This window comes from Montipora foliosa, chromosome 10 (genome assembly GCF_036669935.1).
Source record: "Montipora foliosa isolate CH-2021 chromosome 10, ASM3666993v2, whole genome shotgun sequence".
Taxonomy (NCBI): domain Eukaryota; kingdom Metazoa; phylum Cnidaria; class Anthozoa; order Scleractinia; family Acroporidae; genus Montipora; species Montipora foliosa.
Genome location: NC_090878.1, coordinates 22,960,797 through 22,988,296, shown reverse-complemented (window position 1 = coordinate 22,988,296; position 27,500 = coordinate 22,960,797). Strand labels below are relative to the sequence as shown.

Here is a 27,500-nt window from a genome sequence, read left to right as displayed (position 1 = left end):
GGAATGCAGTATGAAGGACAATGGTACGAAGGGAAAAGATCAGGTAAATTAAAATCGTTTCAAATGTTCCTGAGCCTTAAAACTACTGTGATATTTGCAGATGAATGCTCTCATAGAGAGGTTGTAAATGCGCATTTAATTACATTGATCTCACAGTACACATCTTCACACCACACAAGAGTGTAAAATCAATTGAATTTTAAGTACAAATGCATGGGATTTTAAATTACGACTAAGGCGAAAAGGTGGCCAAAACAATCTTCAAACTCCCTGATAAAGTGTTTACACAGAACTCTGAACAAGACTAACGTGAATGTCCACAACTGAAGCCTTGTATTTGAATCAGAACGTTAAACATTTCCATCTTCATGTAAACACCACTTGCGGGTCAACCAACATGTCAACATTTTTCACATCAAAAATGTAGCTACAAGTATTATTACAGACTGAACAGAGAGAAAAATTCTTGTAACATTACGAATGGGAAAACAAAGGCGAAAGACACTCTTTTAAATTCATTTGAAAGAAAAAAACAGTTGCTAGGAGAGTTGGCAAGCTCATAAAATATTAAGAACTGGTATGCATGTAAATAATACATTTGCAGAGGTGAATCTTGTGTAAACGAATACGAAAAATGTAATAGTTTCCTCTGGGGAAAAAAAAAACTACGGGTATAGAAATGAAAAGGTAGTTTCACTTGTCAGCATATCATTCAAAATGCCACAGAAGATAAAGTTAAATTTGAAAGAAACCCGACAGATCATGAAAAATGACACATTTTTGTTTGCGTAAACAAGACAGAAAAAGAATGCACCTATCTATAGGTAGAAAAAAAAAGAACAATTACTGATAAAAGTCTGCGAATAAAACTTTGAAATAAGATCTTAAGCGACTGAAGAAAAGATAACAAAACAAATTATTATGCGAAAAACCTGATTGAATCCTAAACATTACACTTTGTGAATTTAACGGAGAGTTGCAAACGTGCCATGTATACGCTATTAAGACACCCAATAAAAAACCGCTATCAAATCGTAGATCGTTCAATGATATGTTAATAGACCAATGTCGATATATTAAAATTCAGCCCTAAACAAAAGGCATCATCTCGAGGCTCTGGGGAATAAATATAAGGATTTGTATGAGTTTATTCCCAAGAGCCTCGAGATGATGTCTTTTGTTTCGGACTGAATTTTAATATATCGAAAGTGGGCTATTAATAACATGATTAAGTATGTACTAAAACTGTGGATTGCGTTAAAGGCGCGCTCTGATTGTCTACTCAAATTCCGAATATCCTTTGCTTTTCACCTCCGAGCAACTCGCGAGGGATTTGCGCCGAAAATATTGTAAGCGTTGCAGCCACTGTTTTAGTATATACTGAAACAGCTATTCACCTCAATGTCGGTGGCTAGTGGTGGATATTTACCTTGCCGCTTCACGACTGCGTAAAAAACAACCACTAGTCACCTCCACTTCGGGGAATAGTTGTTAAATATCAATTAATAATTATATAATTGATGATAGATTAATTGACGTATCGCACCGGCCGTTTTAGTCATTGTATGTTTGCACGAGGATATCCTTCATGCCGCAACACATTAAGTGTTTCAATAAATTTGCTAATGGGCCCTTTGCAGAAAACAAACTTGCTTTGATTTAGATGTCCCAGTGTGCAATTCGCTCTCCAGTACGGCGATTTTCCGTACCATGTGATCGCCAGCTGCAAAGGGCTCATTAAGTAAGTTTATTAGGCATCCAGAGAAAGAAGGCGGCTACGAAGACGACGACTATGACGGCGACAACGACACGACAACGACGATGATGACAACTACAACGGCGACCACAAAGACGACGACGACGACTAGGACACGACAACGACGATGACGATGATGATGATGAAGATAAATTGGGCTGCCAGCCAAAGTATCATTACAATACAATACATACTTAATTGACCGCTCCCCATAGGGGCTTTTCAGGGCCAATGAAACAGTTGACGAAACGACGGAACAGAACAACAACAAAACTGACTGTTAAGCATCCCAGCTGGCCGTAGGCAAACCAGTTGGCTATTTACAAGTGCAGCTGGGAAATAGAACCAGAGACTACCAGGATCAAATTCAACGAGTGGTCAGAGCGGGTCTTGAACCCGGGATCTCCAGATCTCAAGGCAAGCGCCTTAAACACCGGGTCACACTGCCTCCTCGTTATCCCTTTTTTTTTATAAAGAAGACTTCTTTTTTCATGATATGTTTAATTTTCTCTCCTAGGCAGAGGAAAGCTCACGTTTGGAAAACAAAACTACATCGGCAATTTCCACGACGATAAAATGATCGGTCCTGGAACATACATTTTTCCAAACGGAACGCAGCAACACGGAGAGTACATTGTAGTGGAAGAAGAAGTGGACGACGCCAGCGAAACAGGAAAAGGAAAGGATCATGGAGAAACAGAGAATAGAGGCCGGACAAAGCAAGTGAAAATTAAATGGATCAGCCGAAGCGGAAATGCACCGCCATACACTGTTGTGAAAAAAGAAACTATGATCAACTGAGTTGCAAACCAAGTACAAGGCAAGCAACCCAATAACAGTCTCTGTTAACGAACTGAGTCGTAAAGTGTAAATGAGACAATATGGTATATGCACCAAACATATCTTTTACGAATGAGGAGGATGAGACTGCGAACAAATTACTTGCAACGCATGCACAGGAGAGCCAATCTTCAGCACCACTTTTAAATCACGACGAAAATGACTGTAAAACACGAGAAATTCGGGAAAAAATGGCCAAAATGTCCCAGGAAATTCCAAAGCTGGAACCAAACGTGTTGAGGGTTGTCCAATACTCCGACATAATGAAATTCATGGCACTTCACAATAGACATCACAAAGTGTCCCCCAACCTTAATCCTTAAAAAAATAGTAACAGTTTTGCGAGACTTAAAAGCGGGACACTTTGTGATGTCTATTGTGACGTACCAGGAATCTCATTATGTAGGAGTATTGGACATGTATGAATGTGTTAGACTTCCATTTGAATTATGTTTCTTGATATAAAAAGTCCATGGTCCAGTTTTCAAAAGAAAACAGTAAGCCCGTCCAACACAGTCACATCAAATATAAATGAACAGCATCTTTATCAATAGCTTAACTCTGTCTGCCTAAGTTGTGTACGAGTGACTTTGGTACTAAGGAACAAAATATTGAAGAGGTAACCACTTTGATCATTGATGCAGCATCAAACTTGCTTTAAAATGAAATTTTTGCTACACTAATTGTGTCGCGGACGTCCAAAATGGTTGAAGTTTTACAGGATAACATGTTATAAACCATTTAACTGAACAAGAGCAGGCCATTTCTTGAAAAAAAAAAAAAGCTACCACTTATAACTGTGTAAAATCGAAAGAAGCACGAGAAATAAGAGGTTAAAGTGGTACTACGACCAAAAAAAAATTTTGTTTTTCCTTTGGATTTCAAAGCTATGTTAACTAAACACTAACTCACCCAAGTTTTAAGTTCTGATTTTAAAAAGACACCTCTTATTTATTGGTCCGCCATTACTAACTTTAAAATCTTGAGAGAGCTGAGTCGAGGAGAAAATGACGTCAAACACTCACTAGTTTAAGAATGCAATGCGTGTGTACGCGGCCTAATTAATATGCAGCACGGGAGTTTCGGGCTTTCAGACCTTTCAACCCGTGTTTTGCATATATAATAAATTGCGTTTACACGCTGAGATTTTAAGCTAGTGAGTAAATGACGTCATTTTCTCTAGATCCAACCCTCTGAGGTCCAATCGGCCAGTTTTGAACGTGAGTAATGGCGGACCATGAAATCTAAAACTTACACTTAAAATAAACAGCCTTTGGATAAAACTCAAAGCTCAAAATTTGCATTGCATACTTCGAGAAAGGTTTGAAGACCGCTCAAGGAGACCTTGAACCAGTAGGCAAGCGGGAGCGGGTTTGGAGTGTGAGAATAATGGGCCTCCCAACATTGTATTTTGGTTTCGATTTCACCTTCTTCTCTATTTATTGCCTAGCCTGCGCAGCGGACGTAATCTAACACCATTTAGTAACGGACTCAACGAACAAGCGGAATTGTGTTTCAAATTTCCCTTTAACCTGATTGCCTATTACCGGTCTTGTGGAACAATTGTTTTCTTAACAGACCAATCATGGCGCGTACTCAAATCCTGGTACGCTGCTGAGGGCCCAGAACAAGGATTTCGGCACTGGTTCGCAGACGGACCTGACCCGAGGTTTGGTTTCGTCAGTGACGCGGGCTATTTATTGCTTTGAGAGGGTTGTTTCTCAAGGTAGTCAGCCAGGTTGTTGCTTTTTTTGTCACAAGCATTCCCCTTCAGGTATTAGCTGCTTCACTTTGATTCGATGAATAGTTGTGTCCTAATTAGTTCTATAGCACCGCGGAGTATGGACACTTAAAGTGCCCATAACCTAAAAAGTTTTATTTTCCTATTTGAAAGTCCATATTAAAAAATGAACTTTGGCGAAAGAATTTTTCAATTCCAGCGAGAGGCGAATTTTCTACGATTTTTTGAATCCTACTTTTATTTGGTACACCCCTTCCGCTGGTCAGGACCTCACGGGCTCGCTGTGACGTAGATTAGGGAATGCTTGTTGGCGTGGATCTTATCTTTTCTTACTAATCAACGCCAAGGCATCGCGCAGCGATCGTTTTTGGTATTTTTCAGTAACAAAAAAATCAATCATGCCTATATTTATCATCAAGTAAAGTGCCTCTGAATCTGGAAGTGACTAAACTGGCGATTAAAAAAAAAAGAATTTGAGGTGAGTAGTGGCCGGCCAATGGTAATTGCTGATGCTCTTATAACAGTTGTTGTTTGCGTCGGTGTTTTTATTTTTCCATTTTTTTGCTGTTAAGTTAATGTTGTCGTTTTTTTTTTTAAGCTAGGCTCCAAAGGTGCCACACATTCCTTTGTAGAGCGTTAGTACATAATGCGCTTGAGCTCTCACGAAATAAAATCAAAGTGCTTGGTGTAGTTGATTAACTCATAAGATATTGTGTAAAAATAACCCTACCTCTTGTAATCCAAAAGAGTATATTCCCTCTAGAAAGTCTTGAAAGGCTGATCTAGTCACACACACCACTGGTTTATTATTTTCGCTTTTTAGCATCTTTGAAAGAAAAATAAATAAATAAATAACAAGGTTTAATGTAAAACTCTCTTTTTTTTCACAAATGGATCAAATCGCTAGGATTTTCAGTCGACTGAATGACTGAACGCGGTTGTATCAAGTGTTCATCTGTTCTGCGAGGATGGGGGATGCAAAAGATGTTTCTCTCAAGTTTTGACGTGGGTACATGCAGACGACACTTCACCATTTATTCCGGAAATAGCCCACTTCACAGTTGTTTGCTCAGTGACCTAGTCAATGAATGGCTCCGAAAATGCCGGTGACCTTGTATATTGATACAGACCTCACTGCTTTTGTCATGTAAACTGTGTTGTTGTAATTCTAACTAGTCTTCATTAACATCAAAAGCAGGGTCACCGGCAGCCTCGCTTCCATTCTTAGGCCAGATAACTTGGCTACTTGGCCAATGTAACATACCCTATGACTCCAAATTGCTGCGATAATTGAAAAGCATTTTTTACCTCTAAAACGCTCCTTGCAACGATTTTTCGATTTTTGTTTGTGTGGCAATGTTCTATATTTTGCTTAGAACAATAACGATATTTTTCTTCTGTGACCGCGAGACAAGTTGCAAGAAACGTTGCCCAGTGTAACAGCTGCTAAGCAACTTAACTCGCAGAGGAAGAACTTTTCCTGCAACAAAATTGCGGGATGATTTGACAGAGGAAATGCCTAGTGTAACAGCGCCTTGCAAAGGAGGGGGTCTCCAGTGCTGGCCTTAAAGATAAATTCGCAGGTGAGCTTTGCCCCTACCTCTCCTTGTTCGTGTTCATAGACAGTAATCTTTATCTTCGCTTCGCCAGGAATGGCATTCATTAATTTATCCACTTGAAACCCAACCACTGACTTCTCCAGAGGAGTTCTTGGGGTACTACGACAATACAACGTTGACAACGAATGATAATATTGTATGTAAAGATTTCAAGAGACCACTGAGGGAAAATATACTGCTACGACTTTCTTCGTGTTGGATTTGACGTCAAAGTTAGTGAAGTCACCCTCCCAGCAGAGCAGAGGAAGAAAGACTTCCGAAATCGCGTCAAGTTTTTAATTGGGTGAACACAAGTTGCTGCTTGAAGAAATTTTCGAACCCAAACAAAGTGAATTCCCTCAGCGAAAATAACGGCGAAAGACTGGAATTCTTGAATTTTGTCAAGGAAGCTTAGAAAAATAAACAAATAAAATAAAAAGTTTGTGAAAAAGTTATAAAGCGAATCACAACTCCTTGTGACCAGAAACTCCCCTTTCATCCAAACAAATTCGTGAACAAATTGGACGCCATTTTTACTCAAAATTGACCTTAAACTAAACCGGTGTAACAAAGGTAAAAACTACATCCAGATTGTAAAGAAACGAGAGGCTTGACAGGATTTCTGAAGAGCCTCTCCAACAGCAGATTAACTGCCGGGTAAAGGTAGGCTCTCGTCCCAAGGTACGTTCATGTCCTTTGCAATGGAAGAACTTCCTCTCAATTTTAAGAAAATCTGGTCAAGTTAACAGCAACGAGAGATTTTTTATCCTAGCCATAACGGAACCAAACACAGTTTCTTTGATAAGTTCCCATCTGATCTGGAAGTGCCTCTGAGTCGCAAGAAAATTCGTAGGATGTCAAACTCACCTCTCAGCCCTATGCACTGAAGACACGGGGGTATCTGGTGGGGGAAAAACTGAAGGGGGTGGTGGTGAATTGATGCTAGTCTTGGCGAATACATCATCAGCTCTGGATACCCGATGATGTTGTACAGGCGGGATGACATGAACATTTCCCTAAAGTGGTTTGCAAAAATACAGAAACAAAGAACGTTAACCGATAACAATTAAGATCGTAATTGGATTGATGTTACACGAGAAAGCCATGAGGGAAGAGGAAAGCCAGGGGAAGAAAATCTAATACTAACTTACCACTGGTGGATAGTTGTACATGAAGTGCTGCATTGGTTGCGGGTTCAATGCATCCTGTGCACTTAGGTCACGACTGTTTACAAGCCTGATATACAATTCAGCTTGTCCCACCTGCAACAAAAGCCTACTAGTGTGACCAAGTCAGGAAACAGGCTAACCAACACGATAATCGAACGAACGGCTAATTGCGGCCGTATGCTCGGTAACCTAGCCGGTACTAATCATGAATGATGTCAAAGCTGGAGATCAGACACAGCTTGATGCTAGTCTTGTTAGAATTTTGAATGTACCTCAAAAGGTTGCAATTTAAAGACTACCTCACTACAGGAAACACATTTTACCATTGTCAACTATAAATTTCGCTTTCAATTCACATAAAAGTTACAAAAAAGTTGTAGTCATTTATCCAACAGCAAAAAGGTATTGGCTTATACCTTGCTTGATGAAAATTAAGCTTCCCATAGCAACCCGGATGACAATCAGACCTAGTAGTTTGATGCTACTCTAGTTAGGAGAAATCGAGTGTAGCTTAATAAGTTACAATTCAAGGACCTAAGCTACATTCAAATGTCTCCAAAGCAGAGGAACATCAAAGTATGTCTGACCTACCGTAGATATGCCCAGAAATACACGGAATAGTACATTTCCGAGTTGCTGCATACCTCAGTTTCAAAGCGAGTCCTGGTGCACAACCAGGGGTGCAGGGATGGTGCAGAAATGAGAGCACTCGCCTACCACCAATGTGGCTCGGGTTCGATTCCTTGACTCGGCGTCATATGTGGGTTGAGTTTGTTCAGTGGTTCTCTACTCTGCACCGAGAGGTTTTTCTCCGGTTTTATCTTCTCTTGGGGTGCAGGGATGGCGCAGTGGTGACAGCACTCGCCTCCCACCAATGTAGCCCGGGTTCGATTACCCGACTCGGCGTCATATGTGGGTTGAGTTTGTTGGTTCTCTACTCTGCACCGAGAGGTTTTTCTTCGGGTACTCCGGTTTTCCCCTCTCCTCAAAAACCAACATTTGATTTGATTTTCGTTAATTGTTGATCTCAGTTTACAGTGACCCCAATTAGTGCTCCAGCGCTAGAACGACTAGACACTTAAATGAAGTTCCTTTCCTTTTCTTTTTACCATTCAAATGGAAGTGAGTTGCGTATTCTTATGAGAATCATTTCCCTTTCAATAGTTGAGCACCAAGACTCGCTTCGAAACCGAGAGAAACCGCAACTCTGAAATGGCCCATTATTATTATTATTATTATTATTATTATTATTATTATTATTATTATTATTATTATTATTATTATTATTATTATTCCCAGACGCGAGTGACGCTGACGTGGAGGATAAGAGCAATGGGACACTTTGTGACGCTTAAAAAAGTATCCGTGCATTTCTGGACATATCTGCTGACCTTCTATGATGATACTTCGCTGTTTATGGGGGCAAATTCTGTTCACGTAACGTAACTTATGCGGGGCAGAAGAAATCAAAAGTGTACAAGAAAACGGCAAATTATTCGTTCAGAAATGCACATAATTAGATGCACGCGGATTTCAATAAGCGTCACGAAGTGTCCCCTTGCTCTTCTCCTCAACTTCAACATCACTCATGTCACGGAATACGGACAAAAAATGTCACAAAGTGTGCCCCAAATGCTGCTCTTTAAGTAAAGATTAAGTGCTGCATTTACCCTAAGCTAAAAATAATGCTAACCTTTATCCTTACCTTGTTGTTGAAAATGGGTAGCAATTACCTAGACTTAAAGGGACACTTCGTGTCGGATGTCAAAATTGAACGTGCATCTAATTAGGTGCATTTCTGGACATAAGTGAGGATATGGAGCGTGTACAAACCTGGGGTATTGTGTTGAGTTCATCATTTTTCAGAAAGGCTTTGATAGGAGCTATGCGGAAGGGAATCTTCCACCTACAGGAACATTAAAAAAAAAGAATTAAGACTGGGTCGCTCTCTACATCACAGTCTTACAGGGACTATTTCTAGACCACAACTGCCGAGGTAAGAGGGCAACGATGGGACATATATCGTGAAGATGGATACAAAAAGGGTAATAGACGGCCACGACAGCAATAGAAGAAGATGGTGGTTTATAGATGTTTGTTATAGGTAAAATACTGTAGTGTTCATAGCGGCATTTTAACCCGGTGCGCCCGCAAGCAAGTTCAGCGCCACCATCAGTAGGCTACATGCTCCTGCACTCACTGCAGAGGGCAGGAAAATTCACACAGGCAAGTTTCGTTTGATTTCGGTCTTGCATCTGATTGGCTGAAAATTTGGCGCAAACCTTTTACGCCAATCAGCGAGTGAAACACTGCTTAATCATTGAAATAGAAGAATTCAGTCAGAAAACTGCCTTCTTGTGAGTCCGTCCAAAGCTTAATGGCCACAAAACATCGCTACTTCCGTGTACATATATAGTTAAGAAAAACTGAGAAAGCGGCAACAGAAGAAAGACCCATTAAAGTTAGCTCACAAAGAAATTAGTAGCATCAGAAACCAAGAGTGAATAAGATAAGAGTGTTGTTATAGCATGGGTGGATTCCCAGCACAGTCATAATTTTAAATAATTTTAATTTTAATTTTATATTAATTTTAAATAAGTCTATTTTTAGAATGTCAGTTGTCATGTCCCTAAAAAACATGGCAGAAGCAGCAGCACGAGTGGCATGGGATCTTCTGATTGGTTAAAATTGGTGGCCCTTTGTTTCTTCGCGCGCAAAGTGTATCTAAAAATAAATCCATTTGTGACTGTGCTGGGGCAAGACCGCAATGTGATAGATCAACACTCTTATCTAATTCACTTTCACAGAAACATAAGTGCCATTTACTGATCGCGCCGGATTTGCTTGCAGAGTTTGCGCAGTGGTAAGAGCACTCACCTCCAGGAGCAAATGAGTGGGAACCTCCCTATGCCCTTCGCGCGTATCTTTCTATTTTTAGACCTAACCCTTCAGTAGGAGACTCACATTTACATTAATTTACATTAATTTGCACAATTTGCATACATTTTTTTGGGCTATTTTTCAGGGTTCGCACTCTTTTAAGCTCTTCAAATTCCATGACTTTCCATGACTTTTTTCATGACCTTCTCTTGCTTTCCATGACCTTAAAGGCTTAAGTTCATCCTTCTTTTAGGATATTTTCTGACATAACTCAGTTCAAATTTGAATGAATTAACAATCTCTGTCCATCAAACGTCCGATTGTTTGATCTAACCTCGTCTTTCTTTCATTATATAAACGCTTTGACAACTGCAATCTACCATCTATAATTGTAATTTTCCATAACTTTCAATGACCGACCATAAAATTCCAGGACATTCCTGGAAAATGAAATTCTTAGAATCCATGACTTTCCAGGTTTTTCATGACACGTACGAACCCTATTTTTGTCTTCGTTTGACAATGACTTTATTCTGATTGGCTCTTCTAAACACTGTTTAGGCTGAGTGCGTGGAGAGCCGAAGAACTCGTGGCGTTCTAAAAATAGAAAGATACGCGCAAAGGTTGACTCATAGGGGTGGTATGGGAGACACAAGCTCCTACTCATGGGCTCATGGCTTGGCGTCACACGTGGGTTGAGTTTGTTGGTTCATTACTCTGCTTTGAGAGATGTTTCTCCAGGTACTCCGATATTCCCCTTTCCTCTAAAACCAATGTTTGATTTGATTTGAATTAAATTGATTTGATATCTATGCACATTGTCCACAATAGACGCTTCTCCAAAATGGTTGCCGAAAATTCAAATAAGTTAAAATTGAAAACCATCACCAGCACTAGAAAGAGTACCTTTACTTTAGTAGCCCTGTAAAGTTTCAGCATACTGAGATGTAAAATCAGCTAGGAAAATGTACGTTGAAAAATGAACAATTTACAGACGTTTGTACGACTGGGAGTATGGCGTGTAGCCCCCAATCATACAAACGTTTGAAAATTTGTCAAATTTCAACTTACATTTTCTCAGCTAATATTACTCCTAATACGCCGAAACTTCGCAGGGTTCCTAAAGTAAAGATACTCTTTCTGTTTCTGGTATTACTTTTTCATTCGGTTCAATATTAACTCATTCAAATCCGTTGTCACCATTTTGGAGAAGGGTATACTAGTACCCCAGCACTAGAATACTCGACACATAAGGAAAGTTCATCATCATCATCATCATTATGATTAGCCTCAACGCTAAAAAAGCGACAGCGACATTAGAGCGAAATTGACACACCAAAACGTTCACGGTTGCCTCTAGTACTTATTACCTTCCACTTAACAATCTGTTGCTGATATCAAACAAATCGATTTTTGTCCACCCTTTAGAAACCAACACATCGGAATCTTCAGATTCCTCGGCGCTATTGGCCTGAAGCTCCACAACAAGGCAGAAATTTTGATCCGGAAGACACCTGGATAAAAAGACACACAGGAACAAATAATAGCAATTCTAACCATGCTTCCGTGGCTTCTTTGTCTGTTTGTTGTATAACCCGCTCTTCAAGTATATACATTTAATCGTTTGTTTCATGTTTTTGTTGATGTGGTCTTCATCGTTGTTTACTCATTTTCTTTTTTCTTCAGATTTTGAAAGCATATTCGCTTAACACCTGATTGGCAAAATTTTGACCTTTGATTTTTATCCAAAGGCTGTTTATTTTGAGTAGAACGTTTGGATTTTACGGTCCGCCATTACTCACGTTCAAACCTGACCGATTGGACCTCAGAGGGTGGATCTAGGGAAAAGTGACGTCATTTACTCACTAGTTTAAAATTTCAGCGTGTAAACGCAACTTATTATATATGCAAAACACGAGTTTAAAAATTTGAGCCTGAAACTCACATGCTGCATATTAATTCAGCCGCGTACACACGCTTCGCATTCTTAAACCAGAGAGTCTTTGACGTCATTTTCTCCTCGACCCAACTCTCTCAAAGTTAGTAATGGCGGACCAATAAATAACAAAATTCCAGTTAAAATAAACAAGTGTCTTCAGTTTTAAAATCAGAACTTAAAACTTGGGTCACTAGTGTTTAGTTAAGATAGTTTTGAAATCCAAAGAAACTGAGGAAGTAGTTTTTGGTCGTAGTAGCACTTTAAATAAATAATGAAAAAATATACTGTTATAAATCCCATTAACAGCACCTTTAGGATATACTTGAAGCAAAATACGCCATAGCGTTAGTTAAGCACGAGGTTTTTGCCTAGTTGGTAAAGGGGACTGATTGTGAAAGCCGGCGAACTTCAGAGGACCAGCTCTTCACCAAATATGGTTCATGCCATGGTCACAAAAAAATGCTTGGCTGACAGAATGACTGACTGTGTGTCGGCCTGATTTTGTGTGGCTGACTAACTGGCCACTTAAACGTATGTCTGTCTGACTGACTTGAGCCGCGTTCTCATCTGGCCGTGATTATGATCGATTTATAATCGAATTAAATATGAAATGGGGTTCACATCATCGAAGACAAGTCCCTGATCATAACTGGATTACAATTACTTCAAACAACCTCAAGGGGCCGTTGGTTGAAGTAATTACACTGCGTAATTGAACAGAATGGCGAGTTCGGTGTTATGAGCAGACGAAACTTCTAATCGCTTTATGGAGCGAAGATTTGGATTTAACTTCTGCTATTCTCCGAAGCTGCCCTTTGTTCTCTTCTCGCCTGAAGCATGGTGATGACAATCGTTGCAGCCACGCGATACGGCGCCATTTTGTCTCACACTGCGAGGTTACCCTGCCTATTGTATTTGAATTTTCGCAGATGTGAACACAGCCATAAATGAATAGAATTGAATGGAGTATGATAGCCTAAATTATATACTTCAGTTGATCATAATCAACTTTGAGTGTAAACACGGCTTCCATTATTGATTGATAAATCGATTGATTGAATGAGTGAGCGTTTGACTATGTGTTCTGTTAATTTGCCCAAATTTGACATTTTTGAGGCCACGAGGATTGCTACTTAACTAAGGAAAAAGCAAAAGATTGTTACCTTGGAAACGGGTGCTTTACTCCGATAACGCCTACTCTCCCAGGAGGAATGGTGGGATGGCTGTCTTTTGTGACGGGCATTGTTCTTACAAGTGGCAGCAGTTTCACGTCGGTTACAATTTCCATCCCCTGATATATTGCAGCAGCTAATCTGCATCTGGTTAATGACGCACTGAGGCCAAGAACGAAGTCCCAGTAAACTGAAAAACCAGCACTAAAAAACAAAGACCAGGCAAACAGCAACATCGAGTTAATAATTTAGGCGAGAAGAAAACATTTCAAGCTGTCGACAGGAACTATTGGAAAGCTTAAGCACGAGACGTTTTTTTTCAGCAAAGGACGGCATTCGGAAGCAAGATCTTTTCCTTTTTAACTTGTCTTGACTGGTACCACATTTATATTGATAAGTATTCGCTCTATCCCACAACGAAAAACTAAGAGCAAATTCTTCATCGTTTCCCGGATGACACAGACGTTATTTCACATCATAAGGTTCTCCGTTTCCGGTATCAATAATTCCATCCTATCTTCCAAAGTTTCGAGTTCTAGTTAATGCATCCTCTCTTTCGAGACTACTAGAAGAGTCAACTCGCCGCTATGAAATTTGATCTTCATTAAGTAAAGCAAATCACCATCATTGAAGTCTGGAACATGGATTCGCTTAAAAGGAGACTTTGTCAACTCCTTGGCTTCAACTGAATTTGTTCTTCCTACATTAATTTTGACACTACCTGAAGGACAATCTGTTGGCAGATCAGAAATTTTAATTTTGAACGATTTTTTTTTCAGTATCATAACCTGAGCACGCTTGACTAAGCGGGACTATTCTGGGGAGAAATTGAATGCTTATCATTCTCAAGGTTTTAAAAATTAAACGAGAAAATGCTCAAATGGAGAACGCAATTTCGAATCCTGGGTATCCTGTGTCGAGGGTATAGATGGGGTGAACTGATAGCTGAGATTTGGCCAAAATGTTAACAGTTAGCTGAGAAAAGATGTGTTTTTTTTACTGATAGCTGAGAATTGTTGATGTGTTTTCTAACTGTTAGATGAGAAATGGTCAAAAATTTAGCTAACAGCTGAGAAATGGGCGAAAATTTAGCTGATAGCTGAGATTCCAGCAACCCCATCCTGACCCTCGGTGCATAGCAATAGCAAGTTTTCGGTTTTCGCAGGTCTGCTTTTTCAGTGCCATCTTGAACTACGTCATACGTGTATGCGCATCTCGGTTTTGATACGTCATGTGCGCAAATGACGATCGCACACTTTGTGATTGATTTCCGCCAATACGCTGATTTTGGGTCAGGGACAGTTTTTACTTTCAAAGCGACTGTCGAGCGCACTCCAATAATCCGAGATTACCACACGTAATACACTTAAAGGTGAAGGTGACGTTCTTTTGGCCCAAAAGGGTTACAAATGAAAAGAGTTCAATTAATGGTGGAGTCAAAATATCGAGTGAGTTTACTTACTTGGGATCGTAAGGGCTTGACAGTAGGTCTTTGTTGGCACTTGCATTCGAAATCATAAATGGTGATTCAGAAGACTGCAGAGATATTTAAAAGAAGTTAGAAGAATATCACCTTTTTCACCAGATAACTACAATCACGGTCATAAGTCGTTAGAACACCCACCCACCCCCGTTCAATGTTGGATGGCGCAATGCACCCAAACTAACTGTTCAGTACGTTTTAGTTTCTAAACAACATTGAAAGATTGGAGAGGGAGGGATGCTCGATTAATTCTGTCAGTGTATCAACAATGTGTCTCTGATTGTAGATTAAACGGTCAACTGCACCGTGATGACACACCTCTAACCAAAGAATTTTCCTGTTCAAGGCATTGTGTTTATCATGTCTGTTCGACACTTTTTGTAATAGGCCGTTGCATTATGGCGTGATTTACTTCGACAGGCAGAGTGCTTTGAGTGGCTTGTTTTGCGAGGAAGTTTTTAACGATCGTTTCTTTGATCCAGGAACGAAGCAGTTTGACAGCGTATTTTGGTACTGAAGAGATATTTTTTTAATGGTGTCTCGGGGATACTCGGAAAAAATTCGAGTGCTCCTTTTCAGGAGTCGAACCTACGACCTTCCGATTACTAGTTCGAATGCTAAAGCACTGAGCTATAGGAGACTCGTAGGAGCCAGGCCATGATCCATGATTTCGATGGCGTCTCGAGGATACTCGGACAAAAAATCCGAGTGCTCCTTTGCAGAAGTGACTAATGGCGGACCGTGAAATCCAAAACTTGCACTCAAAGTAAACAGCCTTTGGATAAAATGAAAGCTCAAACTTTTTCCAGCCGGATTTTGCCCATGGTTTATATTAAAAATATCATTTCATATATGCAAATCGTTCTCACATTCGATCACTTGAGTGGTTGGTTGGCCGCATCTCAGATATGCTTTAAGGTGACTGCGCGATGCAGTTATGAGCTATGCTGTCAGTCGTTATTTGCGTGATGCAAGCTCGACTCAAAGACTCACATTTTATCCTTGCTCACCACAGAGTCTCCAGTAGCTCAGTGGTTAGAGCATCCGGCTAGATCACGGAGGGTTGTGGATTCGAATCCCATCTGGGGCTTGGATTTTCCCGAGATCCCAATGGGTTCTATTAACATTTCATTTCATAAGGGTGTTAAAAGGAAAGGGAATTTTAAGTGTCTAGTAGTTCTAGTGGGAGGCGCAGTGGCCTCGTGGTTAGAGTGCTCGACTCCGGATCGAGTGGTCCACGTTCGGGTCCTGGCCGAGGACATCGTGTTGTGTTCTTGGGCAAGACACTTTACTCTCACGGTGCCTCTCTCCACCCAGGTGTATAAATGGGTACCAGCGTAAATGCTGGGGGTAACCCCGAGATGGACTAGCATCCCATCCAGAGGGGAGTAGAAATACTCCTAGTCGCTTCATGCTACGAAACCGGAGATAAGCCCCGGCTTGATGGCCCTTCTGGCTCGTAAGTAGAGACTAGTCGTTCTACTGAGCGCTGGAGCACTAATTGGGGACACTGTAAACTGAAATTACCTATCAACGCAAATCACGTCAAATGTTAGTTTTTGAAAAGTACCGGGAGAAAAACTTTGTTAAGCAAACAAACTTCCAAAATCTGATTCCCATCTCTGTTTTGCAATGAGTTTTGATTGCCATCTTGGACACGATCAGTCATGCTTGCTGGGTAAGTAAAAGCAGACGGCAAAGAAACTCCTTTTATACATCTCCGAAATTCAAAGATACGAACCTTTTTCGTGTCTTCCAGCAGTACCGTTTCTCCTCTCAGTTCCTTCAATTCTTTCCTCATTTTCTCAACTTCTGCTTGCTGTTTTAATAACTCTGCTTCTTGTCTCAGTGACGCCATTTTGACTAAGTGATCTTCTTTCATTCTTTTGAACTCTGGATCTATGTCTTCCAAATAAGGAAAACATGGAACACTTTACATCAATGTCAAGCAAGAACCCAGCGGTTTTTCTCCATTCAAAATGGTGGCGGCAGATTCAGAAGGCTGCCAAATATACACATTCATTCACACGACCAAAAAGGACCTAATTCTATTCATGGAAAATGTGAAACCTATTTGAGCTTAATGCGAGCTCTATTCTGAGTTTTTTGTTTGACTGTTTGTTTGATGCGATATGTTTTAAGTCAATCACCAAACAATCAATTCATAATCAAAGCAACCCTAACCCCACCCCCTCCCCCTGAAAATAAATTAACCTGCGTATGACTTAAGTTTGAAAAGTCAAAGTAGTAGCTCATGGAGTTCGAAGCTTTCGCCTTACCATGGGTACCAATAAAACATAAGATAATATAAATTATCATGAATACCTGGAGATCGCATTCTTTCTGTTTTATTTCTTTCTTCCTGTATTACGATAACAAACAACAAAACAAACATCTTATGGCAAGTTCATATGAAATGGGAAGGCCTCTTTATCTAAAAGAAATTTCGTGCCCCAAAAGCTACATGTCAAACTACGACCCTGTCACCTGGTATGACTTCAAAGAAACAAACGTAAATAATCTTGAGACAGAAGGAAAAAAGGAATGCTAGTTGCCGATGACGATGAATCATCATAATGAAAATGAAGATGAAGAAAACAAATATGATACTCATGACCTTGAAAAAATGGCAATCGAAAGACAATGACGATGATTATAACAAAAACTATGAAAAAAAGAAAGATAATTAAAAGGTTGATGTTGATGATGATAATGACGATGACGATGGCGATGACGTTGAAGGTGACGTTGACGGTGACGGTGACGGTGACGGTAGGGAGCTTAAGCACGCGCGTTTTTGAGAAGCGGACGGCAACCGGAAGGGAACATTTTGCGTCCCACGACAGTGGTGTCCCCAAGAGTTTTATACTAATCATCTCTAATGGCGAAAAGATACTTGGCGATGTAAATGTAGTTACGTGAAGACAAGTGAAGTCAAAAGGGAAACAGCTCACTTCCGGTTGCCGTTCGCGTCTCAAAAACCCTTGTGCTTACATTGTAAGTTCCCTGGTGACGGTGACGACGGCGACGGCGATGAAGGTAATGATGATGATTATTGTAAACGAAAGAAATGTATAATTGACGTGCGGGTTATCGACGAAAGATACCAGGTGATCTGGTGACGTAATTCCGAGGACTGGGGAGAAAAATTTTAATGCCGTATCCCACAACCGCGCGCGGCCTTATTTTCGAATTCAACAGGGCGGAGGCGAGGTTAGATCTTCTCGGGTCTACTTGAATGTTCATTCAGTAACAGGAAATGTGGTAGACACGTAATGATCTGTTAAGTTTTGGCGATGGCAATACTGCAGGGAGTTTGGAAACAACACCTAAGGTCGCGAGCGGTTGTGGGATACGGCGTCCCCAGTCCTCCAAATTACGTCACCAGATCACCTGGTAGTAGTGATCCACGCACTTATCTCAACAATTTAAGCAATTGTCTCTTATAGACAACTAAAAAATTCTGGAGGCTTTAAGGGGGTTCGAAGCCATGACCACTGCAATGCTGATGCCATAGCCTACCAACTGAGCTATGAAGCCTCTCATTTGGGAGCTCGTCAATTTGTTGGGCTTACATTGTCCAGTTAAGTGCGAGTATCACTTCTGTCTTTCGATAATGATTGTGATGCTGACAAACACAAAAACATAAACTTGAAAGTGCCCATGAAAGTCCCAATGTATTTAGAGCATCGTGATTATAGGAAAAGAAACTATAGGGGACCAGAATACAAGGAAAGGGAAGAATAACAGATGCTTCTCCCCTGAGAATCGGGTACACATGAGTAGAAGAGAAGTGCTTTTAACGCGGTTCAAATACTTCTACCATAAATGTAAAGAAAACCGAAAGAAAGTAATTTGCCCTTACTCTCAGAAGCTGCAATTCCTGTTCTAGTCTTTGGTTCGCCGTGTGAAAACTCGTAATTTGCTGCTGCAAGAGTGGATCTTGAACTGGAACCAAAAAGAGAAAACATAAATGTAATATAAGCAAGATGGGGTGGCTTGATTAAATCGACAGGAGATCGTGGGTTCAAACCCTCGACGGACCAACACTTAGGAGAAAGTCCTGCCCTTTGCAATTTCATCTACAAATGATTAGACTTTCAAGTCATCTCGGATAAGGCCTATAACCGGTACGCCTTATCGCACAAGACCCTGCCTTTTGAAAACGTTGATGGAACAAACAAAAACTAATCACCTGTCATCGACTATTAGGCAGATGGTCAACCGAAGAAAACTAGCATTGCCCTTTTGTCCCGACGTTCTCCGCTATCCCCTGATTTTGATAATGTGTTGCTTTGAAAACGAAAGCGGAAAAGAAACGCGTTAAACTGCAAAACACAGCTGCCAGTGTGCAGAGGTTTAGTTTTCCTTAACAATGTTTTATCACATTTCAATTACCGAAGACTAGACGTTCCAAAGCTAACTCCAGGAAGCGTAAAACCGAAGGCCACGCCACGAAGGGTTTGAGCAAAAGGGACTTAAGATCTACGACATCGACGAAAATGTCACATCAAACTAAGGGTTATTTCCATGGATATATCAAAACGAACAAAAGAACTTCCCATGACAGTTCCTCAACTGAAAAGTTCGGTTTATCTGCTCCCTGAGGGGGCTTGGCCAATCATAAAGCAGAACGTAGCTAATACACGAAGATCCCTAATTATATTATTTATACCCTATTATTTTAACCTGACGGGAGTCTTTTACTGTGTAACCAGAAACCCATAAGGGTTGAAACGTGTAACGGCCCCTTGTGTTCTGGGAAACAAGCTTCTGAATATTCAATTTGCTAAGTACCATATTTGGAACAACAAGAGCGAGGGGTTTCCAAATATGGTACTTAGCACTGAAACATTCAACCAATCAGTTCGCACTGAATATTCGGAAGCTGTGAACGCGCGTTACACGTTTCAACCCTTATGGGTTTCTGGTGTAACCGCATCCCCAAGGGTCAAATGAAACTTGAGCTGAACCAAACCCAAGCTATTTACCTTACGGAAGGCCCCAAACCCAAGGAGTGTGTAACCACAGCTATTGCACACTCCTAATTCCTGTCATTTACAGGGCAAAATCGAGAAAATACCACATTATACGTTCTAACAACGGCGCGAGGATAGCGTATTCAACATTCCATTTACTGTATCACGATCAACGGTGCTCCTGCAATTTCAAGTGTATATCACATCACCAGAAAAAAAGGAACAAGCTGGAATGATCGCAAAAAGGAAGATTTCGTTGCTGAAAATCCGCCGCTAGCCTTACCTAGTGGAGGCGGTATCCTTTGACTGGCTTGTATTCTCTGTGCTTCAAACTCCAAATCTCGCATTTGCGCTAGGATGGTAGGATCACGGCCACCCTTCTGAAAGTAGTCGTTCTTTAACATACTGAGGAAAGAAACAATAGTTTCAAAAGATATGAAGATAAACCACTTATAAAAATTACCCCATGGAAGGGTAGAATTTAATAATCAATACAGCAATCAAATTCTACAAAAGTTTCAGAGGCTACCTTTAGACTGGGACAGAGGAACGTCTATGACGGAGCATGAGCACTTGAAAAGATGTGACCTCTCAACCCAACACACCAGTTAAGAACTGACAATTGTTACTTGCCTTCCAATTGAAAGATGTCGCTACTCTCTCTAAGTATACAGGCAGAAACTGCACTATCGGGAAAATCTTGGAGAGTCTTTTAGTATCTAGAGATTCCTTTTAGCATTCTAGCACATTACTGGAAATCAATGTAATGGGTTTAGAAATGAATTCGCTTAATGAGGCCCTATGACAGAGAAAAAATGACATTTATCGCTTTTCCTCCGAAAACTGCGATGAGTATTCCAAGTTTGCAATTGTCGGTTGAATAAAGAGTAGTTTCAATTTAACGAATTTGGTATTGCATAACAAAAGAAATTGGCGTCAGTTTCGAGTTCCTGTAATGAATTACATGTACTTTTTCAATAACTGTGTACACATGCTCATCACATATTACGTCAAAACAATCAACAGAGGCTTTGATCTAAAGTCGCCGCGGTGAAGTCATGATGATTCGAACAAAATCAAGCAAATGATCTTCTCTTGTTTTGATCAAAAACATGGACACTGACTTCGTGAGAGAAACGCACGCATGAAATCCTCGGAAGGTTTGTTTAATAGAACTCAAAGGTATAGGTGGATTTCACGTTACGTCATCTCCGCCATGTTGGTGGACGAAAACAAAAATCTCTCATGAGTTCCATTTGTTTGTCCACCAGCAATTGCACATTGCAGCACAGTTATCCTTGTCTCTAGAGATTGGTTGCAAACCACATACTGTTGAGAAATTAACAATGCTACCGTTCTCTTACTTCAGTTCTTGCAGAATGCTTCCGTGTCCCAAATGTTCGGGCGCTTGATCAACATACCGCATGGCAGGGTTGTAATAAGGAATTGGCTGATCTAAAAGTAAGACGATGGTATGGCAGTTTAAGTAATTATTACTATGCTCCCAGGCTCTCTCTCTCTCTGCGGTCCCCCGGAGAGCCTGCTCGCAGGCTAAGTAAAAGTCTCCCACGCAGCCGTTCTTTGTGTGGTCACGCAACGCACACAAGAAGGAGGAGGAGAAGAAGAGGGGAGGAGGGGAGGAGTGTTGCGTGACAACACAAAGAACGGCTGCGTAGGAGACTAGCTATAAGTAATTATGAACACCAGGAATATTAACAAGCAAATGTAGTGCACTGTAGGTCGTCCTTAGATTGAAGGACGGGTGGAAAGAAAGAAACAAACGAAACGAAAAGGAACTTTATTTATTTTAATACAATGAAAGGTAGAGATACCAGAGGTTATCCCTTTCCAGGGTATCTGCCCGGATCTTATTAACTGAGAGTCCATTTTGATGAGGGAGGAAAACCGGAATACCAGGAGAAAAACCCTCGGAGTCAGATTGAGATTGACTGAAACTCAGCCCACATACGACCTCGAGGCCAGGGTTGAACCCGGGTCGCAGAGGTGAGTGGCACGCTTGATAACCGCTAAGCCACCATGATTCTCCTAAAGGAAGTCAGGAAGTGTTTGTTTTGGGCATGCGCAGTGAACAAAACAACTGCACGTGCTCAGAACTAAAAACTCCAACTCGCATTCTTAGTCCAAGCTAATGGTCGCTGGTTTGAGTATGCACAATAAGCAAAACAAATGCGCATGCTCAGAACCGAGAACTACTACTCGTATTCGTAGTCCAAGATAAAGGTCGCTGTTTTGAGCACGCGCAATGAGCAAAACCAACGGGTGTGCTCACTTGAACTGGAGATTTCAAATTGTCAACTAAATCCACAACAAAATACGCGTCAAACCTGGTCTGTATACGCCCACTTCTTTAGAAGGTATCCTGAAAATTAGTAGATAATTACGATCACAAATCGGCGCAAATAAACCGGAAAAAGTACAGAGGTAAGCTTCATGTAAAACAAAATAAATTAGCGGTGTGTCTATTAACATAAAGAATAATTAACAATTATTCACCGAAGTGGAGGTGAATAGTACTTGAATAATCACCTCCGAGTTAGCCAGTCATCAAGCACGCAGAGCAGTATTCACTTGTGTGGTATATACTAACGCATTTTATCCGGAAAACGAAATTTGCCATTAAACTTTAACAAAACTGGTGCACACTTTTCACATCTACATCTACATGTTCCAGCACTCGGCAAAGTCCCTTTTTCACTTGTGGCTGTTTTTGCTTAGGTGGCCTCATACACCACAAGCCTTTTTAGAAACATCACCGCCAGGCCGGCCACTTCTGTTGGAGAGAACAGCACAGCCACAACACCGGGGACTTTATCCCCTACTCTTCTCGAATAGTGCTTGGGTTCTTTAACGTCCCACAGGGAACTTATGAACATATAAGATACTTGTGTGACGGGACCTACGGTTGATAGTCCTTATCCGAGAAGACTTGAAAGTCTTAACCATTTGCGGATGTAATTACAAATGCAGCACTTTCTCCTCAGTTATTTTAAGATCCTGAGTAGTGATCCGGCCGGGGTTCGAACCCGCGACCTCCCGCGTGACAGCGCGATGCTCAACCAACTGAGCCACCGGAGACTATTATTATCATACAACACCGCGACAACCCTTTACATTGTTGCATACCTTGGCATTCGGAGATGCGAATGGAGAGACCCAACAGCAGACATTGCAGTCGAAGGTGGCGAACGGGACGGAACTTTTAAAACATTCACTTTGGATTGCTGGGAGTTGAATTTTTGTCTATAAATATGGAAACAGAGCCAAATTCATTAGTCCATTGTACTCTTCAGTTATTTTTGTAATCACAATTCTGTAAGTTTCACAGTAATCTGCAATCACATAGCGAGAAGAGCTCCGTGGAACCCTTAAACAACGTGTTTTCTCATTGGTTTGCGTGGAGAACGAAAAGCGTCTCTGATTGGTACAATCATGTTAGCACGAGGAGTGAGCAGGTGCCGTAAGGTTCAAATAGCCAGGTTTTGGAACGAAGAACCCTACGGCGCATGTTCTCCTACATATAGTTTCCCAGATCCTCGGGTCATGCGCAGTTCTATACTTATTACTGTATATTACTATTTATTGCTATTTTTTACTTAAGATAGTAGAAAACCGAAGAGAACCAGAATAACCGGAGATACATGTATCGCAGGCGCCATAATTCCCATTTTATCAACCTTGCAAAACCTTCTTGGAAAAAAAACTGTTGATATCAAATATCACTGTCGTTTCCAAGTGGTTCTTCGAGGCCTGCTAAGTTTTGTGAGCTTTTATAAAACGTGACCCAGAGTAGGCAAACGACAAACTAAAGCCACAGTTGTCGTATTCAAGGTCTTGGAACCACGTAATATTTCGCGAAAACAACTTACAACGGCCATAAATTTACGAAACGTAAAATTGTCTCACCGCTCTTGCTCTTCTTTGTAGTCCAGGTATCTCTTGAGCCCGTCAAGTTCTTCGGCTTGTTTGTGCTATAAAATAACACAGAAACAAGGAATTTTAAAATAAAAAAGAGAATGAAGAAAAGGAAAATTGGGTCTATATCACTATCGACCTAAACTGGTGAGTCGGAGAGCTTCACAACAGCGATGTACAAAAACCGACCTGGAAATACAATACCCATGCTCAACATTGAAAACTCGTACCGATCTCGACCCCAGAGCTCTTCTCTTGACTGAGGGAGAGAAGAGCTCTGGGGAACCCTGAAGCAAGGTGTCTTCTCATTGGTTTTCGTGAAGAACAATCAAAAGCGTCTCTAATTGGTGCATTCATGTTAGCACGAGGAGTGAGCAGGCGCCGTGAGGTTCAAATAGCCAATTTTTGGCTATGAGAAACCTACGGCGAATGTTCTCCTACGTAGAGTTTCCCAGAGCCTTGGGTCGATCCGAGGCTGTGGTGACGAGATTTAACTCGTACGTGAAATTGTGACGTCGCTTAGATAACTGAGAGCTACCTCGCCCCTTTTGTGAACAGCGTGTGCGTTCTTCTTCGTCCCACAGTGGTCATAAAACAAGTGATCAAATTGGAAAGTCAAACCGTTTGCAGATAAGATTGCATAGGTAGCAATAACAATTATTTACTCAGCCTTCTCAAGGAGTAAAAGAGTAATGGTCCCACTGTGGATTTGAACTCGTATTTACGATCTCAGTTTTCATAACACCCCTAAATGAATGCTTACAAATTATTTTAAAGCCGTCTGGTCTTACCAGGCTACCTTCAGAAGGTATTTTCTGCCTACTCTTTAATCCCAAGGTATTCATACGTTCAGCTATTCCTGTAGATATAAGAATATTGAAGAGCTTCTGATAACCAATGGACGGAAACGACATCATGACTTTTAGAAAGGATTTTCACTATTCTTTAAGAAAGTACACTGTATCCCTCATTCTTACAAGACTATGTTTACGTTATGGCTATGTTAGTGTCGCAATCCGGATATTACCGTCACGCAAGGTAAAATTCACACTTGCGATCTGGGTACATTTCATTGCGCAACAAAGGAATGTACGAAATTAAAAGAATGTGCATGGAATGTAACTTTGATTAACATGTATCATGAAACTTGGGAAAGAGAGAGTTTGAGAGGACCCTTCGCCCGCAAGGGCTACGGGTCTAATTGTTAACTAGCCACCGACACTGAGGTGAATAGTTGTTAATTATTAACTCACTCATTTTTTCCTCTTGGAGCCTTTCATTCCTCATCTTTAGCTCAGCGAGCTGTTGTCTATGGTTTTCTGTCAGTTGTAAGATTCTTTCGTCTGCGGCTCTGTCATCTATCTGCGGCGTTTCTACACCAGTGTATCTTCCCGTTGTCTACATGAATAAAAGTTCATTTAAAAAAAAGGAAGGTTTTGAGGAACAGGACGCAGCTATTGCAACGACTCTTGTGGTTGGTTAGAATCGGGGATCCTTTGCTTACATTTTTTGCCTCGATAGCACAAGGCGATCGTTTTCTAATAAATTAGCGGAGAGTAAAGTACTGAATATTGAAAGTGCATTGCAAAAAGAGCTATATCTGAGGATTTGAACCCGATAACATATATACCAGATAATCTCTAAGTTGAAAGTTTACAAAGAATGTATGGGATGTTTAGTGCCTTGGCCACTCAAGAATTTATCAGTTTTTAATGGTCAATAACTGGCTCATTCATTAGAGCGAGTTTAAATCGAGTGTCGTAACGCCAAAACCAAAGTAATTACTTTGGCCAATCAAAAAGGACGGAGACAATCCAGTTCTAAGTGAATACACGTAGCCGACACAAAGCGCGGGAAAATGTGCACGCGCAAGCCACGGTTGGTTTTGGTTTCACTTCTGATTGGTTGAAAAAATGGCGCGAGAACTTTGAACCAATCGCTGAGTGAAGTAATGCAAAACCAAAGCAATTCGCTAATTACTTTCTACACTCGATTGAAAACCGCTCTATCGAAGCTAAAAGGTTTGAAATGTGAGATTCAACTAAGTTTAATAAGTTCTTTTGACGTTTTGAAGTCCATTTGTAAAGCAAGATGTCTTCTATGTGCAAACTCGGATGTTAATGAGACAAAAGGCAACCAGTGACATCGGTAAAGATTCTCTTATACAATGGGCACAAAAAACATAGAGCAGAAAAAGTGAAGCCTAATCATAAACACAATAGAGCTGTGTGAAGTGAAGTGAAGTGAAGTGAAGTGAATATATTAGTCTCTCCCCTCGGGGCTTTTCAGGACTAATTTACAATGCTTTGAGGGGGAATTTAGCCAGACTGCTTGTTACGCAGTATACAATTATTTTTGGAAGTGAAAGATGCCCCGTCCAGATAGGTCAGACCCCAACACCGGGAACTACGTCCCCTACTCTTATCGAATGGTGAGTGGGTTCTTTTAACGTCCGTTTGTACCGTCCCTTCTCAAGACTAAAGTCTCCGGCCTTCAATTCCACGCACGATTTGTCGTTAAATTACCGCAAGCATGATTGAACATCTCCCCTCCACTCGACAGCATTTCTACAATTTAGGTAAAGTAGTCAGGACTAGTTTTAGATTTCACAAACGTTCTCTGAGCTGTGTCATCAGATACTCAATGAAGTACAAATTGGTGGCACGATGCGATGATCGCGACGTCCATTTCGTTTAGTTCATTTCTAACAGTGCAGTGCTGTTTAGACATTCCTGCCACTATGGCCTTTTCTAAGGCGGCTCCCTATTTGAAAAGCAATTGCAAGGCGTCGAGTGTTGAAAAGCGTTGGCTAACAACTTGAACCATTGATAAAGCGGCTTTTCTACCCGTTGAAAGTGTCCGAAAAAGGCGTTGGAAAAATCTTCACAAACCGTTGAAAATGTTGAGAAAGGCGTTGAAGGTGTTAGAAAAGCCGTTGATTTTTACCCGTTTAACACAAAACCGTTAGTGTACGTTTTCGCGTGAAAGGTCACATACATTTTTAATTTCCATTTCTAGATTGTAACATATGCAATTTAGCCGTAAATGGCTCACCTCGCATATCACTAATAAAGTAGGTACCTTTTCTAGTTTTCTTTTTTTTTTTTTTTTTTAAGGATTCTGTTCTCATTTCTCAATCAGTAGAGAGGAGATCAGAGAGCGACAAGCGTAACAGGTGTTGTTAAACAAAATTTTCCAATTAAAGAATCAATGTTGATGTCCTCGTTATGGTTGATGTTCATGAGAGCATGGGATGACCTTCCCTCACTAGACATAGTTTCCCATGAGTTCATGTAAGTGTTCAATCTCATAAAGTACTAATACAAAGACCGTTCTCATTCTGTTGAGCTTATTAGCAGGGTGCACGGGATTCAAAACAGCTGGTATAAGAGGTGTTGGGATTGAAATCAAGGTTGCATTCAGCTAGAGGTTTTATCCATGCTCTAATACTGAAGATTGATCATGCTGCAGGCAGTTTTGGTGGCACCAGAGTAGTTCAACGCTGGCAATGATGGAAAGTCATCAGCATAAATGCCTTTAACCTTAATTGACCTCTTGATTTTCAAGACCAGCAGCTTTGGAACAAGACAGAGCAGCAAAGACAGTACAGGCAAAAAGGGTGTTATAAAAGGCAGAACTTGCAAAATTCGAGATTTACCATGCAAATAGGGTTTCTGGAACCCCTCAAACACCCAGGAACCCCTGGGGCCCTCCCACCCATGGGTACAGTGTACAATTATATGTTCCTGTGAAAAATGGTACCAGCTGTCAACACCCTTCTTTGGGAGGAAAAAAAAAAACATTTACATGTAAGTGCCAATAAAAATCCTGCCAAATTATCTGGGGTTTTATTGTGCACTGACAACACAAAATTAATTATGTGCAGTCTGGATGTGGAATGAAATGATGTGGAATCACTGTGTCTCGACTGTGTAAAGATCTTGAAAAGAAGCACAGAATAGGAGACTGCAAAAGTCTTAATGGCGAGAACACCGTATCCCATTCACAGT

At 40.8% G+C, this 27,500-nt stretch overlaps 2 protein-coding genes across 2 annotated transcripts in view; one reads left to right on the top strand and one right to left on the bottom strand.

Moving 5' to 3' along the window:
• Positions 1 to 2,689, top strand: part of LOC137974301 (radial spoke head 1 homolog) — a 3,261-nt gene extending 572 nt beyond the window's left edge. Inside the window, exons 1-2 of the mRNA XM_068821185.1 lie at positions 1 to 43; positions 2,274 to 2,689. The exon at positions 1 to 43 is cut by the window's left edge and continues 572 nt beyond it. Of these exons, the coding sequence (XP_068677286.1) occupies positions 1 to 43; positions 2,274 to 2,557 (327 nt within the window). The 3' untranslated portion in view covers positions 2,558 to 2,689. The remainder of the gene's footprint in view (positions 44 to 2,273) is intronic.
• LOC137974297 (uncharacterized) overlaps positions 1 to 27,500 on the bottom strand; it is a 77,289-nt gene that overhangs the window by 45,706 nt on the left and 4,083 nt on the right. Inside the window, exons 5-22 of the mRNA XM_068821182.1 lie at positions 24,744 to 24,888; positions 24,282 to 24,349; positions 23,482 to 23,546; positions 22,702 to 22,818; positions 21,903 to 21,937; positions 20,922 to 21,012; positions 19,841 to 19,962; positions 18,444 to 18,526; positions 16,904 to 16,940; positions 16,320 to 16,483; positions 14,558 to 14,631; positions 13,087 to 13,299; positions 11,355 to 11,498; positions 8,938 to 9,010; positions 7,087 to 7,197; positions 6,803 to 6,951; positions 5,938 to 6,055; positions 5,068 to 5,163 (exon numbers count right to left, since the gene is read on the bottom strand). Of these exons, the coding sequence (XP_068677283.1) occupies positions 5,068 to 5,163; positions 5,938 to 6,055; positions 6,803 to 6,951; positions 7,087 to 7,197; positions 8,938 to 9,010; positions 11,355 to 11,498; positions 13,087 to 13,299; positions 14,558 to 14,631; positions 16,320 to 16,483; positions 16,904 to 16,940; positions 18,444 to 18,526; positions 19,841 to 19,962; positions 20,922 to 21,012; positions 21,903 to 21,937; positions 22,702 to 22,818; positions 23,482 to 23,546; positions 24,282 to 24,349; positions 24,744 to 24,888 (1,905 nt within the window). The remainder of the gene's footprint in view (positions 1 to 5,067; positions 5,164 to 5,937; positions 6,056 to 6,802; positions 6,952 to 7,086; positions 7,198 to 8,937; positions 9,011 to 11,354; positions 11,499 to 13,086; positions 13,300 to 14,557; positions 14,632 to 16,319; positions 16,484 to 16,903; positions 16,941 to 18,443; positions 18,527 to 19,840; positions 19,963 to 20,921; positions 21,013 to 21,902; positions 21,938 to 22,701; positions 22,819 to 23,481; positions 23,547 to 24,281; positions 24,350 to 24,743; positions 24,889 to 27,500) is intronic.